The sequence below is a fragment of the Spermophilus citellus genome, assembly GCF_964194105.1.
Source record: "Spermophilus citellus genome assembly, chromosome: 2".
NCBI classification, from domain to species: domain Eukaryota; kingdom Metazoa; phylum Chordata; class Mammalia; order Rodentia; family Sciuridae; genus Spermophilus; species Spermophilus citellus.
The window spans coordinates 197734219-197751486 of record NC_138183.1 but is presented as its reverse complement, the minus strand read 5'-3'; the positions used below and the strand labels follow the sequence as shown (position 1 = coordinate 197751486).

General features: G+C 41.0%; 2 protein-coding genes across 2 annotated transcripts; both read left to right on the top strand.

Annotated features, from left to right (window-relative positions):
* Positions 1-858: 858 nt before the first annotated feature.
* Positions 859-7439, top strand: LOC308641744 (olfactomedin-4-like; the record flags this gene model as incomplete). Its single annotated transcript, XM_081280355.1, has 6 exons — positions 859-927; positions 2858-3010; positions 3866-4090; positions 4285-4450; positions 4823-4982; positions 6719-7439. 6 exons carry the CDS (start codon positions 859-861, stop codon positions 7437-7439), a joined length of 1494 nt encoding a protein of 497 aa, XP_081136481.1.
* A 2416-nt stretch (positions 7440-9855) lies between these two features.
* UBQLNL (ubiquilin like) lies at positions 9856-11655 on the top strand (the record flags this gene model as incomplete). The annotated part of the gene is made up of 1 exon (XM_081280611.1): positions 9856-11655. The coding sequence occupies one exon, from the start codon at positions 9856-9858 to the stop codon at positions 11653-11655; it is 1800 nt and encodes a 599-aa protein (XP_081136737.1).
* Positions 11656-17268: the final 5613 nt, after the last annotated feature.

The following is a 17268-nucleotide window of genomic DNA, read 5'->3' as shown; positions in this document are numbered from 1 at the left end:
CATGTGAGATGGTAGAGGATGAGAGAGTAATTTAGGGCAATCATCACTAAGAAAACTGACCCATGATACCTTGTCCAGGTGTTAGGAGCCACACTCTTGCTTTTCTTTAGAGATATCCAGAGGACTTGGAGGCCAGATGACTTGAGGCTCAATAACTTCCTGCAGCAGATTAGAAAATATTTTGGGGATTTTCTTGGGGGACAGACAGTAGAGGCTGAAAGCATCAAGACTAAGGGAACTAGGGAAGTATCTGAATAATGAAGTGGGATGGAAAATTTAGAGTACCTAGGAGAATGGAGGAGGCAAATTACTAGAGGTGATGGAGGGTATATGACAGAGCATTCCAGCACAGCATTGCTGAAGCAACCCCTCCCACCCCAGGTCTTCCTTTGGCCCTCCACTTTGGCACTGATACAAGGGCACAAAGTTAAGTAAATGGTTTTTGTTCTCAAGATTGAACAGGTAGAGTTGCATTTCCTTTTAGAGTCTTTAAAGTTGAGGGAAAGATCACAATCCCTCCTGAAAAGGACCCATGCCAGGCACCCCCCGGGATGTCTCAGGTTTTTCTTAATCTGTTTGGAGAAGAGGGCCTGGCAGGGTGGGAACAGAGCTCAGCCAGGGGATGAACAAGGAAGGCCCCATTTGGAGTGGGGATCCTATTTCCTCTCATGTTTGGAGGAGGTACCAGTCTGTCATAATCCTCTTCTCAACCAATCCAGCCTCCCTGTATCTTCTTAGTGCTCAGCACTTTCAGATGTCGAAATCTTTGTCCCCTCCTCCTGAGGTTATTCATTTTCACTGGTGATAAATCCGAGGGGGGGCCCCAAGGACTTACTGCACTTCTGCAGGAGGAGCAAGATGCAGCCTGTCCTAATTCTTCTGCCCACTTTACTGCTGCTGCCCCTAGTGCTCCTAGGACAGCCTCAGGTACAGGCAGAGGGTAGAGGGATCTCAAGCAGGTAGGGAGATGGTTCTGTACTTTGGGCTGGCTTCCTTCTCTATTGTGATTCTGCTCAAGAATCCCTTAATCCTTGGAGAGAGTGAAAGTAGAGAGAATTAGGGGGGAAAAGGAGGCTGGGACATCATTTTGTTTTGATTTTCCCGTGGCTTGTATGGGCATAGGATGTAAGAGAGAAGAGAATGGCAAAGGAAATAGAGAACTAACATGCTATCTAACATGCCAAATTATGAGGCTTCATTCTCTTCTTCCTGTGCTAAGGGTACTGGAGCTAATGGTGGCTAGATCAGGTATAGCAAACTATGCAATATTTGTTTCATTATCCCAACAAAGCTCAACTATTGGGTTGGAATTTGCAAGCTGAATATGTAACCAGAGTAGGTTTATAGGACCAGAAAAGCTATGTGTGGGTCTTCTTTGAGAAGTATAGAGGCCACATATTTAATTCTAGAAGATTTGGTAAGAAACCCCAGCTAGTGCCACAGGTCTAATTTAAAAATTGGGAAGGAGTCTTTAATCTAGTGCTTGCTCATCCAGTTTCAAAATGGGTGTGAAAAATTGGACCTTGAGAATTATAATAAAATAAGGACTCTATCATTTGCAGGTAAGCACTATTCCAAGTGTTTTACAAAAATTTTATCTATCTATCTATCAAACATTCTTAAAGTAAAACTATAAGACAAATGACATAATTTCTACCATTGTACACCCCCAAACACTGGGACCCCCAAAATAAGTAGCCAACCCAACATCAAGAGCTAAAATTATAATTTAGGAATTCTAGTTATAGAATTAATGGGTTTGGGATTTATGTGAGTATGAAAGTGATATGAGAGGCAAGAAGACTTCCAAATAATGCATATCTTAGCTCTAGAACATTCTTCTTTGTTCTACTGATCTGAGACAAGGGAATCTGACTCCCACCCTCACTCTTTTGGCCTGTACTACATACTCACCTCGATATAGCTCAGAGCTCTTTAGCTTCCCTAGGTGTAAGAGCACAGGATCTTGAATAAACATGAAACCTAAGGGCAGATTGCATCCTCAATCTTATTAATCATGTGGCTTCATAAGGTATTTTTAAAGTCTCAGACTCCTCTCACTTTTTAAATACAAAATATGTTTTGCAGTTCACTTCATGTCACATTTCTGTGAATGTTAATCGAGAATATTAGTCAAGAATCTGATGATTCATGGTGTTATTACTGATGATTCCCTTCGTTGATGATTAGGAACTCTCTTTACCTGGTGTCTTTAAGACAAGGTGAAGTTGTGGGAAGTGGTCAAATACCTAGAGTGGCAATATTTTGAGACAGGATTAAGCTTCTTAAACCTCTCCCCCTAACATTTCTCTGAAAGCTAGCTTTGCTGTCTTGTATACAGCCTTAAGGAAAATTGACTTCCAGCTATGCAAACTGCAGCTAGATCCAGCCAGTACGGAGGTAGGGTGAGGATGGCTCAACCAATAGGAGCTAGAAGAGTACTGAAGCTTCAATTATGGGAAATTAAAAGATGAAGACTAGGCCAGGTGTGGTGACTCACACCTATTATCTCAGCTACTTGAGAAACTAAGTGTGGAGGATCACAAATTCAAGGCCAGCCTGGGAAAGTTAATGAGATCCTTTCTCATAAATAAATAAATAAATAAATAAATGTCAGTGATAATATAGTTTAGTGATAGGGCACTCCTGGGTTCAACCTCAGTCCCCCCCCAAAATACTCAAACCCCTGATAGAGGTATATCCATAAGTCAAGAAGAACCCCCCAAGTGAAGAGAGAACTCTTCTCTGGCACTCCAGAGTAGGTTCAGTTTCTTCTCCTGCCTCAGGTTTGTAAACAGCATGTTGTAGTCCAATATACTTTATTCCACTTAGTGTGCCCATGCCTATGCTTTTGCAGCTGGTGAGAAATTTGTCAAACTCTATGAGTGAGAGTGGCACATGCCATTGTGTGGTTCACCTGCCCAACAGCTCGGTCCTTCTGCAGCAGCTGGAGCAACTACAAAGTATGGCAAAGGAGCTCATTGGCGAGTACGAACAGCAGCTGCTCTGGGTGAGTGCTGAAGCTATGTGCCTGGGATGGAGCTTGGACTTATCCAAACACAGCCTCCTTTGGATCCAGCATGGGGTTGCGTCCTGGCAGTAGAGAAGAAACTGGAAGAAACACAGTCCTTATCTTTGAAATGAATCCTTAGATTAAATGTAAAATTAGGAACTTTTCTTGAGATTTCCCAACAGCAGAAACAGTATAGAAAGGTTTATGTAGGGGTGCCTCTTACATCAATGAGTGAATTAATACATATGGGTACCTGGAAGATGAGCAGGGGAAAATCTGGGCACAAGTATAGACTAGTCAAAGGTGTCAAGTGAAATAAGCAATGCAAAGGAACCAAGGACAAGTTGAGTTGAAGAGTTGAAATGAGAACACTGGGTGGAAGGACTTTTGGGTTGGACTGGCAAGCTTAGGGTTGTTTTTATAACAAGGATGAGTGAACAGAAGTGCTGTGTCAGCAGTGTTATATGGTCAGTTACTTAGTGTATCTTCAGTTGCTGAGTTTCTGGGGAAGCTTGAGAGATGCGGCCAACTGGAAGTTGGGAGTCCTTCCATTCATTCTTTCACTCACCAAACCAGTTCTCAGGGGTGGCTGTAACCAGGGTAGGGGAAAAAAAAAATAAACCTGGTGTGGGGTAAGAAGTCTTTTTTTGCAGGGAAAAGAATATGAGTGTCCTTAGCTGTGAAACAGGGGTAATGCTAATTGCCCACCTAAAGGACTGAATAGGAGCAAGTAAGATGATACACATGAGAGTGATTTGTAAGCTGTATGGCTCTGGGAGGAGGTGAATGGATGGGAAGAGACCTGGGGAGTTGACCTTTGGAAGAACTACCTGTCCATCTCCGCATGTTCAGGCCAGCAAGTATGCACGTGCCATTGAAGAGCAAGAAAACCAGGCACTGGAAGTGAGCCAAACACAGGAGATCAGGAATCCCAAAACCATTACCTCCCTCTATGAGACACCGTCCTTCAATCTGCTGCTCCTGGAGCTAGAGGGAGCACAAGCGTTGACAGCTGAGCTCAAGACCAAGGCAGGAGCTAGTAGGGCTGCAGACCTTCTTCACCAACTCCAGGAGCAGGTATGTATAGATTAATGAACCCTCCCTTCCTTTCACAGCCCCCTGTTTTTTGAACCTCACATATTTGAAATTTTCCAAAATTGATTCTTGTTTGAGGAGAAAAAATAAATCTCAGAGCTGAAAAATAGGAGAGTCTGAATTCAGTTCTTAAGTTCAGATCTATTATCCACATTCCTGGTGTCTCATTTCCTCAGGTGACAAATGCCAGTCTCTCACTCAAGCTTCTGGCTGACTCTGACCAGCGCAGCTTCAGAGCTCTCCAACAGGAGGTGGATGTACTTCAAGGCCGGCTAAATGAGTGTGAGAGGGAAAAGGAACAAGAGCAGGCCTCCAGACACCCTGGTCCACCCCTGCCCCCTGGTGAGTACACAAACTCAATTTCTCAAGATTTTGTTTCCCCAGCAATAAGTGCTGAGAGTGCAGAGTTGCAATAGAGATGTAGATGGGAACTAAATCTTTAATTTCCTTTTTTCCCCCTCTTTGGTGACACTGGTAGATGCAGAACACAAACTAGTATACTTTTACCCAAGGATGATACAAAACATATGAACACCTCATAATTAGACATACACACTGATCTCTATTTATGCAAAATTGACCTGTTTCTGTACCTGCCTATGCACTGGGGTATAGGCACACCGTATATGTAGACATGGTCATTATTTTTACATTCTCCTCTCTCTGGATTGTATACTTTGCACATAGCTCAGACCTTTCCTGCCTTACCTCTAGGTTCTTGTGCCCATGGAGGACTCCAGAAAGTCGGTAGACCCCTTGTGTTGCAGCTCAATTGGAGAGGCATCTCACACAAGGCAGGTGCTTGGGGCCGAGATTCAGCTCCCAGTCCAGACTCTCCCCTTTACTGGGTGGCCCCTCTGCGTACAGATGGCAGGTGAGTCCTGGATGACAGTTTGCTGCAACCAGGTTCATTCTACATGTTCCCTCCCCTTTCCTTTGCAGGTTTCTTTGTAGAACCAGTCCAGCTTCCTCAATTTTAGGTGTGTTCCTGGAAATATCTGTTCTAGACCTAAGAAGTCACTTCTTAACATTCTTCTTAAGAGATAAGTTTGGCCCAGACTTCCATGAGCTTCCTTCAAAAAATTCACTATCTGAAATTTTAAAAATCTTATTATGACCCAAAGATGATTCCATTATGTAGTCTGATCCTATCTCAAGGACAAATTATTCTATTCTTGACCTTAGAATCCCAACTTCCTGCTTAGAAGAAATTTACAGAATGATCCTGACCAACCTTAAGACTTAGAGTTAAGCTGGTCTGAATTTAATTCTCAGCACTGCTACTTAAGCTAAGTGGTCTTGGAGAAATGGACTTTTTTCATCATTTTTAAAATGAGGATAATATGTGAGAACATTATATGGATTGATGAATATTTGTTGGATAAAAGAAAGGCTAAATGAATAGATGAAGGAGCCCTTCAATATGTCAGTCTGATTAGGGAGGTAGGCACAACTCACTGAGAGTTTGAAGTCAGTACATGCGGATATGTGGTGTGGAATCAATTGGGTAGAAGCTCATAGGAAGTAGAGATAAATGTGGGTTGAACCAGTCATTGAAGAGTCCAGTTGCATCTTATCTCAGAAGGATTAGCCTTAGTGATAATAATGCTCCTCAAGTCCTATAAACATTTGGTAGCATATTAAATACATCAATATGCCTTTGCTCTTTGAATCTTCTTTTTTTTTAAATATTTATTTATTTTTAAGTTTTAGGTAGACACAATATCTTTATTTTACATTTATGTGGTGCTGAGGATCGAACCCAGTGCCTAGTGCATGCTAGGCGAGCACTCTACCGCTGAGCCACAACCCCAGCCCCTCTTTGAATCTTCTGAAAATTCTAGTTAAGTCCTACTGTCCAGTGTTAAGAAATAAGATATTCAAAACTTGAATAATTTAAGGAATTTTCCAGAGTGATCTTCTGAATACAGCTTCAGAACTGTCCTGTTACAGTATACCTGCATCTCAAAGGCAGGTGAAAGGCAGTGGAGTCTAGGTACAGAAAAATGTCCATAAGAAGAATACAGTAATATCTTATCATTGGTTAAATGCCTGCCATGAGATACTGTACTATTGTTTTTCCTTTGCATTATTCCTATGCCTTCCATCAATCAGTGAAGTAGATTCTTTTGTTATTTCTTTTACAGATATAAGTAATAAGCTAGGGGCAGAGGGTGTAGCTCAGTGACACAGCACTTGTCTATTATGTGTGAAGCCCCAGGTAGAATCCCCAGCACTGCAAAAACAAACAAAAAAAAAAAAAGAAAATTTATAATTTGTGTCAACTTGAGCAAAGTTGACTTAGCCCCCTACTATGAAAGGATAAAATCTACCTTACAGTGTCTTTATTATAATTAAACAAGATAATGCATATTCAATGATTAACAGGCACTGTAGCTGTTGTTTTTATTACTGTTATTTTTACAGTTATTTATTTTGTCATGGTATATAAGAAGTAAAAGAAGATGAATTAAAACTCAATTCTATTTGGCTCCTAAGTCCCTATTCTTAATTGGTCCACTAACCTGCCCATTTTTATAGCACTTTATTATCCTGTTCATTGCTGTCACCTAATGGTCTGATGTGTGTGTTGGGGGGTACTTGGCCTAGGTACTTTGACTACTATCGGCTGCACAAGTCCTATGATGACCTGGTGATGCTAAAGAACTATGAGCAGTGGAAGATGGGCTATGGTGATGGCAGTGGCAATACTGTGTACAAGAACTTCATGTACTTTAACTACTATGGCACAAATGACATAGCCAAAGTGGACCTTTCCTCCAACACCCTCGTGCTGCAGCGCCCATTGCCTGGTGCTACCTACAATAACCGTTTTTCCTATGCTAGTGTGCCTTGGAAGGACTTAGATTTTGCTGGTGATGAGAAGGGGCTGTGGGTGCTCTATGCCACTGAGGAGAGCAAGAGCAACCTGGTTGTGAGTCGTCTCAATGCCAGCACCCTAGAAGTAGAGGAATCCTGGCGCACCAGCCAGTTCAAGCCAGCCCTGTCGGGGGCCTTCATGGCCTGTGGTGTTCTCTATGCCTTACGCTCACTGAGCACTCGCCAAGAGGAGATCTTTTATGCTTTTGATACCACCAATGGGCAGGAGCGCCACCTCAGCATCCTGTTGGACAAGATGCTGGAAACGCTGCATGGCATCAATTACTCCCCCTCGGACCACAGGCTCTATGTCTACAATGATGGTTACCTAATGTATTATGACCTCACCTTCCTGACACTGAAGCACACAGTATCTAGACCAGCAGCCAAAATGCCCTCTGGGGATCGTGCTTCACCCAGACTTGACAAATCCAAGCCTTCTGGGTCCTGAGACCTCAGACTAGGCAGGGCATTGGAAGAAGTGTATCCTTTTTCTCAGCTCTAGAAGGACCACCCTCCAAAATGGTCATAGACTCTAAGTGATTAAGAAACCTGATTCTATGTAGCTAATTCTTTATGTAATTCATATTTCAATCAATACATTAAGGTTCCATTTAATAATAGTCTTTGAAGTTTTGCTTGAGAAACAAGTAGTAGAGAATATATTTAGCAGGCACTGGACCCTGGGTTCAATCTCAATAATGATGGTAAGTGAGAAATAGTCTTTTCAATCCCTAGCACGTGAGTCGTGAGTACACACACACACACACACACACACACACACACACATACTTAGCTAGGAAAATGACACCCACTCATTCTGATAGTTTGGTATCTCTTGTTCTGTGTTTTAAAACTCTGAACCCAGATCCTAAAAATTCTAGGTTATATGACTTAGAATTCCCAGTGTCAATTGAGAACATCTGAATCCAGTGTAGAAGATCCATGGAAGCTGGTCATTAGAGTAGGATATTGAAGTTACCATTCTTATCCTTTTTGTGGTTCCTAGGGAAAAATGAGGCAGGGTCTTGGTCTTGAAGACTAATATTTTTTAATGTCATAAATCAATCTCACTTTTACATATATAGCTGAAAAAGAGGCTTAAGCCTGGGTCCCACTCTAGGAAGTTAGCAATTGGAAACTGTACTGGATCTGACATGGATTGGGCTGTGGGTCCAGACATTCTCAATAAAGAATTCTAGGTGTGACTGCAGGAAGTCTCCTAGCCAATAAACTGGATTGTTTTGCTTGTCTTTGTTACAAGTGAGAACATATGGATTTGGACTCTGCATTTCCCTTATCCATCTGCATAGTGCTCTGCCTTCTCCAGGCAGGTGGATGGAATGCTTAAGGATTCAGACCCTGAAGTCTTCCCAGTCAACAAAGTATGAATTCACTTTCACACCACATATATCCACAAATATACATCCAGTAAGACATACGAATCTCACTCGATTACAATAACTCCATCTATACCCAAACATCAACATAGACATTTTAGCATATCCACTAATAGTTAATTCATCAACTACCCAAATAAAAATCAAACACTATATCCAAAATTGAGAATCTGACTTTTCAGTTGCCTAAACCTGTCTGTCCTCATAGGAATTACACTAGTGACCACTTCCACTCTCACCTTTTGATTTCAGATGTCTCTCCCCCTTAATGCTTTGTCACAAAGACAAGCATTTAAAATCAAACAAGGCCCTTGAAATAAATCATCCTAAAAGTTCTGCTATGATGGTATGTAAAAAAGCCACCTATGAACTATGTGAAGAAATCTTTTTTTTTTTTAAAGAGAGAGTGAGAGAGAATTTTTAATATTTATTTTTTAGTTCTCGGCAGACACAACATATTTGTTGGTATGTGGTGCTGAGGATCGAACCCGGGCCGCACGCATGCCAGGCGAGCGCGCTACCGCTTGAGCCACATCCCCAGCCCCAATGTGAAGAAATCTTGTGCTGCAAGTGGTGGCTCACTCACCTTTAGCTTGCAATACTCCTATAGCTAGCTACCCGGGTAGCATTATTCCTGCTTCTTAGAAAAGAGGAAAGGTTTTACCCACCATATGAGACACTCTGAAGTTTAGAATAGCAAAATCTGGACCCCAGAGAAGAACATGATCTCCTTTTCCATATAATATCTTTGTTCTTGTTCTAATTTCTTTTCTAAGGCCCACCTTTTGCAGACCACTAGTAAAATTAACAAGTTCCTTCTGGTGGCATAGTCTCCATTCTTGTTTTTAGGAATGTGATTTTGTCAATGGCTTCAGTAGATCCCATATTTTATATAACACGCCTGATGTTTTTACAAAGGACCTATATGTAATGCCACACATGAGACACACATCACACACACAAAACATCTGTGTATATGTATGTTTTTTTAAATCTTTTTTTGTTGGGGAATTTTGTCTGTGTTCTTCTGGAAAATTGTCTTATTTTATAATAGAGATTTGGACCCTATCCCCAAATACATCCATTTTCCCCAGCTAGTCTTGACATACTATGAGGCTTAAGTTGACATCACAATATCCCTTTTCTGAGGAGTTCATGGCCTTTGTGGGTGGGGCAGGAGGAGGGGCAACTATGAGGGGAGTTATCACCACTTAGTCCACCTTATGCCAATATGAATTAATAGCCACACCAGGCCTCAGCTGGGCCAATCTGGAGATCTGGGGTGAGGGTACAACATCAAAAATTTTGGTCTCAGTCCAGTCACTCATCTATTTTTGGACAGCAAGAAAGCTAGCCTGTGGCTTGAGAACAGAACACCCACAGCGAAGGTCAGCAGAAACATTTGCCTGCCCTCACCCCTCTGCCCCTGCTTCTACTCACTCCCCATCTGCCCACCCACTAAGTTCCATGACGCATGTCATCTCTCGAACACCCAAAATGCCCCAGAGAGGGCGTTCTTCAGGTCTGCCTGCAGACAGGACCATCTCCAGTGTTACTCGAGTGATAGTGAAGACACCAGGCAACCTGAAAGACTTTATAGTAGCTGATGACACCTCAGTGAGGCAGTTCAAGGAGAAGCTATCGGCTCACTTCAAATGTCAAATGGATCAACTAGTGCTGGTCTTCATGGGCCGCCTTCTCAAAGACCATGACACACTGAGCCAGAGGGGCATCGTAGATGGCCACACCATCCATCTGGTCATCAAGTCCAAGCACGGTTCCAGATCCCTGGCCCATTCCTCCAGGAACCTGCCAGTCAGCGAGCCCTGCCATGGGGACAGAAACACCAAAGGAAATAGCAGTGGGGTATGCAAATCTGCCAGCATGAGTCAAACACCCACGGAATCAGACCTCTTTGTGAAGACTGATGCACCCAAAGTGCGTACGCAGGACTTGAAAGTAGACATTTCGGAGTGTATAGCACGGATACTGGAGAATCCTAATATCCAACGGCTTCAGTCCAACATGGAGTATATGCGGCAGTTCATCTCCGAACACCCAGACATGCAACAATTGATGCAGCAGAATCCAGAAGTCTCCCATCTCCTTGACAATTCTGAGATCCTATATCAGACTCTGGAGTTAGCCAGGAATCTTGCCGTCATTCAAGAGATAATGCAGACCCAGCAGCCTGCACAGAACCCTGAGCATCCACTGAATACACTGGGTTTTGAGACAGTTCCAGGTGGGAATAATGCCTTGAGTCAGAGCTACACTGATTTCAATGACCGAATGCTCAACAATTCGAAAGATCCTTTTGGGGGCAACCCTTTCACAGCTCTCCTGGCAGGACAAGCACCAGAACAGCTACAGACTTCACCCACAATTCCACCACCATCTCAGGAATGGCATGACCAGCTCCCACAGCTCCCTACAACCAAAGTCATCTATACTAGTTCCCGTGGTTTTTCCTCCATCTCAACCAATGCCACCCCAAACAGAGTCAACCATACTTCCACGATCTCGACCAACGACCAAAGCCCTGTCCGTGACACTGAGATAGCAGCCTTGCCTAGTAAAGAAGTTATCCAAAAGTCTCAAGAGGAAGACCAGGATGCCACTATCTCTATAGATAGTCCTGAACAGAAGTTGGAGGAAGATCCCCAGTTGTCAGATGAGCAGAATAGTTCTCAGATCGCAGGAGGCATGATGCAGTTACTTATGAATAATCCCCACTTGGCAGCTCAGATGGTGTTCATGGGTATGCCCCAGCTGAATGACCAGTGGAAACAGCAGCTGCCCGCATTCCTGCAGCAGTCACAACTCTCTGACCTTCTTTTAGCCCTTACTAACCCTAAAGCGTCACAAGCAATATTGCAGATCGAGCAGGGACTCCAGCTGTTGGCCACAGAGGCTCCTGTTCTTCTGCCCTGGGTTGCACCTTACTCATGGGGCCTAGGTTGTCTTTCTGCCCCCAACTGCAACTATCCTGACCCAGTGCACTGGGCCTGGAATATGCCGGATATACCTGAGTCCAAGAGATCCGAGTGCTGCCACGTACCTGGAACAGTCCTGCAGAAGCTACAATCCCTAGCTGGAGATCCTTCCCACTTTCTACAAGCCCCTGAGATTCGTTTCAGCAAGCAGATGAAATCTCTTCAGGCCATGGGATTTGGGAATCACCATGCAAATCTACAGGCACTCATTGCTACTGAAGGGGACACCGATGCGGCTATTCGCAAGCTCATGAGATCCCAGGGATTCTAAATACCACATCTACCTGTCTGCTTTCTACCTGTCTGCTGACTCATGATCACCTCATCTGCCTTTTGTTTTCTTTTTTAAAAAACCTCTTCTGATGCTTCCAACCAGGAGTAGTCCTGGAAAAGGAGAAAGCAACCAATGCTTTCTTTACTGAGTATTAGACCATTGGTGATGGCTGCAAGATCTGTCAATAAAATGGCTGCACCTACATGCCCTCATCTGAGGTTTGGTTTTGTTTATTTTGCAGAAAAGTGACTAAATATATTTGATATCCCTATCTTTCCTCACATACGCGCGCATGTGCGTGCATACACGCACCCCACATGCACATATTAATAAAGATCTGAAAAGAACCACAGTTGCACCTATGCTCAAATAATCAAAACATGCATATATAGCCTAACACAGGTGCAAACACACACAGATACACATAGATACCTAGAGACATGTAAAGAGACCCACATGTAGGGGAAGAGAAACATGAAATGCTCCTACAGAAAGGGAAAACTTACATAGACCCAGATACTTATTCATAAAAACTGATATTTAGTTATAACATTTTTTAAAAATCTACATTGTTCATTTTTGCAAATGAAAGAATGGCCTGACAGGTCAGTGTAGGAAGAATTTACATATTGGCCAGGCCTGGATGAGTACTTAAAATTGTGCCTCTAACTAACTGCCAGTGATAGAACTTGGATGGGTTGTTGCTATTGTTTCTTTAGCACACACAGGTGCAACTGCTGCCATTTTCACGGAATACAGTCACTAAACCCAGTCTTTTATGGGATGCAGCATCTTCCAGGATGTTCACACCCTCCAGTATATCGTTTGTACCTTGTGCTTCCCACAGTTGTTGGAGGCTCACTTTCCCTTCCTGTCTCACCTGGGATGTTCCAGATTGGCAGGATATGCAACCAACTCTGGTTCAATTATTCAATTGTTCTATAAGTTAATAAGCTTTTAATTTAGTAAGTCAACATGGTTTTAGGCATTGGACAAACAGCAGTGACATAACAAAAGATCATTTGTGGAGCTTACTTTCTTTTGTGAAGATACAGACAATAAATATCAAGATTATTTTATAAATGTATTAAGTTGTGGAAAGTGCTACAAAGAAAAATGAACTAAAGTCAGTCATTGTGTTGTGTACCTATAATCCCAGCGGCTGGGATTATCGTATTCAATTTTTCCCCTCATCACCAATTCTACATTTCCACATTTCAACTGCACTGTATAATTCAGACCTTTGCAACAGAAAAACACTCATGTGTGCAATGTTCTTTCTAAAGGTTTCCTTATCTTTTTGCTATAACATGTCTGTCCAGTGCCTTGCCAGCTTAGCAACGGCAAGACACTAAGCAACTCAGTGAGACCCTGTGTCTTAATAAAATACAAAATAGGGCTGGGGATGTAGCTCAGTGGTCAAGTGCCCCTGAATTCAATCCTTGGTAGTCCCCCCTACTTCCCCCAAAAAAGAAAGAAAAAGAAATGAAAAATTAATTAGGATTAGCTACTCTAAACAGAGTAATCAGGAAAGGCCGATCTGAGATGACATTCAGGTTGAAGGAAATGGAAACAAGATGCAATTCCCAGGAGAAGAATGATCCAAGGAGAGAAGGTTGTATGAAAATAAAAGCATTGACATAGGGTATTCCTGTTGTGCTTGAAGAATAACAAGGAGGTTTATGCAGCAAGGCAAGGCGGGGTGAACAAAAAACCCACTTATCCAACCAACCAAACAAACCAAAACCCCAGGGGGCAGGGTCAGAAGTATTGTGAAAATCTTTGAAGAACTGGTGAGCATTTTGCATTTTATTTACCATGAATGTAATAAAAGCCACTGGTGGGCACATTTATTAATTGTAGACATTAAAATATATCACAAGATTCTTCCAAAATGAAATTTAAACCCAAGTGTTAATTATTCTCCACTGTGATTCCTTCAACCACACTCTGATTGTGCCAGAAATTTCTCATTTTTCATCTTAATTTTCATAGAGACCAACACTGTTTTTCTTTAACATGCTTCTTTGCTGATCTGAATATCTTTTAATTTAGATTAAAGTTCTGGCATACTTTTGGAGTCTAATAGATAATTTTATTTATAATTGCTTCTCTGTTGTATTTTAAAAGAAGAATGAAATGAGCAAGTTGTGAACTAAAGTTGTGTCTTAAAATTGTGAATGTCACAAATAATCCATTCTAAAAAAGAGAAGTTGCTATTGAATTTTTGAGCAAAGGGAAGGTACCATGATGCAATGCATCTGTTTGGCTGCTGAGTCGAGGATAGACTGTTACAGGAAAACTAAGGAAGCAAGGAATCCAAGTAGGGGGCTTTTGCAATAGAGTAGGTAAGAGATAATATTGTCTTGGGCTAGGGTGGGAACTAGCAGAGACAGTGAGAATATAGATAGATCCTGAACTCTAAGTGGACTCAGAAATTTGTGGGATTCTCACAGATTATCTCTCCCTAGCCTTGACAGTACCATCTGTGAGAATGAAGGACAGGCCCATGAAGTTCCCAGTGTCTGGCAAGTGCACTACAAAAAACTATACTACTGTCTACCAAAAAAGCTAAGTTTTGAGAAAGAAATGTTACCTAACATAGATTGTATTTCTCCATTAAGATATCTCTTTTAATCTGTTTGTCCTCATTTATTTTAAAAAAGCCTAGGCCTGGGGATATAGCTCAGTTGGTAGAGTACTTTCCTCGCATGCACAAGGTCCTGGGTTCAATCACCAGCACCACCAAAAAAAAAAAAAAAAAAAAAAAAAAGTCCAAGCTCCCAAGTCATCTTTCTAATTTCATCCCAATTTGCTATGAAAAAAATTCCTTATCATATTCAATTTTCCCCTAATCACCAATTCTCTAAAAATTTCCACACTTCAACTGCACTCTGTAATTTAGACCTTTGCAACAGAAAAAACTCATGTGTGCAACTTTCTTTCTAAAGGTTCCCTTATCTTTTTTGCTATGTCTGTCCACTGAAATTACTGCTTCTCCAGAGGAAAACTAGGAAAGCTAGTACTTAGGGTAATATACTTAGGGTAATGATGTCCATCACCTACTTCTTTCATTCTCAATGGACCTAGAATTGGGCAGGGTCATTCCTGCACTTATTACTGCTTCTTCACCTTAATTCTCTAGCTTCAAGGCTACACAGTCCATCAGTATGACCATTCTGGCATAGTAATCACCTATTAAACTCATACTTAGCCTAATCTCTGTATAGGTAGAGAAAGGAACACAACCTTGTTGACAAGTTAGATTTAAATTTATTGCCAAAGGACTTAATCCTAACTGATCATTTCCAGTCAATGATTCTCACTAGAATCTGCATCTGAATCACCTGGTGGGTGTGTCAAAGCTTAGTTTTCTGAGCTACACTACAAGGGTTTCTCCCCCCTTCCCCCGCCTTATTTATTTATTTATTTATTTATTTATTTATTTATTTATTTATTTATTTATACATAACAGCGGAATGCATTATAATTCTTATTACATATATGGAATATTTTTTCATATCTCTGTATACATAGTATACTCACACCGATTTGTATCTTCATACATGTACTTTGGATAGGACTAGAATGGGGCTCCACATTGTCCTTCCTAAATTTCCAAGTGCTGCTGGTCTGAAGACCACACACGGAGATCCATTTGTCTAGTCAATTCATTATCTTATCCTTTTAGATGCCTATTTCATATCTTTTCTGCTTTTCTAAAATCTTCAATGTCCACTTATATTCCAAATCTCAGCTGATATTTTGCCTATTTTTAACAAGAAGACAAAAGAGATCAATCAAAAGGCACCTCTACCATGTCCACTGCCAAATGACCAACTAACTTACACCTGTATCTTGCACATTCTGTCTCCTGTTCTGTTATCATGAATAAATTGTCCATGTCCCTAAACCAAACTCTCTATGTGGATACTTTCTCCCAATTGCTGTAACCTATCTATTTAAATGATTTACTCTTATGATTGCTTTATTTTTCTCCTGCATTATTTTCCCTTCATTATTGGATGTTCCCATCAAAATAAAAATATCATGCACTATTCTTACCTTCAGGAAAAACAAAACAAGAAACACTAAAAAGCTTTTAAACCCCACATTCCCACTAGTCTTCATCCCCTTTGCTAATTTATAATACCCTTGTTGGATCTTCATTTGCTCCTAATCACAAGCTGTCTGCCCCACCTCTGTTTTCAAAACTGATCTCATGTGGCCTTCAGCTTTTTTTTTTTAAATCAGATTTAGTGATCAATTCTCAGTCCTCATCCTACTGAACTACCAGCATCATTTTGATATATTGAATTACTCTCTCCTCTTTGAAATTCTTCACTTGAAAATTCTTTTTACTTTCTTAAATTTTCTTGGTTAGTTTTAGTTACACATGATAGTAGAATCCATTTTGATATAATTTTATGAACATGGAATATATCTTATTCTAGTTAAGAGTCCCATTTTTTTTACATTAATTTTTTAAATTTATATATGACAGAAGAATGCATTACAATTCTTATTACACATATAGAGCACAATTTTTCATCTCTGTATAGAGAGATGAAAAATTGTGTATACAAAGTATATTCACACCAATTTGTGTCTTCATACATGTACTTAGGGTAATGATGTCCATCACATTCCACCATCATTTCTAACCTCATGAACACTCACTTCCCCTCCCACCCCTATGCCCTATCTAGAGTTTGTGTATTCCTCCCATGCTCTCTCTCCCTACCCCAGTATGAATCAGCCTCCTTATATCAGAGAAAATATTTGGCATTTGGCTTTTTGGGATTGGCTACCTTCACTTAGCAATTTCTTCTTTAACTCCATCCATTTACCTGCAAATGCCATGATTTTATTTTCTTTTATTGCTGAGTAATATTCCATTGTGTATATATGCCACTTTTTTTTATCCATTCATCTATTGAAGGGAATCTAGGTTGGTTCCACAGTTTAGCTATTGAAGAGTCCCATTTTTATGGATGTACATGATGGTGGGATTCACTTTGTTGTTTTCATATATATATATATACATGGGAAAATTATGTCAGATTATCAGATTCATTCTTTCCTTTGCCTTTTTTTCCTCCCTTCTCTCCCACATTACTGTTATATTATTTCTCCTCCTCCTCTTCCTCCTCCTCCTCCTCCTCCTCCTCCTCCTGTCCTCCTCCTCCTCCTCCTCCTCCTCCCCCTCCTCCTCCTCCTCCTCCTCCTCCTCCTCCTCCTCCTTCTTCTTCTGGTGAATTCTTCAGAATTCTGAATTGGTGTAGAGCCACAGGAATGCATTTAAAAAATCTCTATAGTTTTTATTCTATAATCATTAACTAATTGGCTCTATAAATGCTTATGAACTCTAGACTTAAAAATATTTAGCTATCTTCCTACATTTCAATTTAGCTACAATAGAGACATAATATATATACACACACACATGCACACGTATGTTTTACAGCATGTTGCTTTTCTGCTTAACAGCATGCTTATTTTTATTTTATCTTAATAAATATCATTTGTTCTTGAGTTTCCCTGGGAGATATTAAAAAACAAAACAAAACAACAAAAACCTCAAGTCATCCTTGACACCTCTCTCATAAT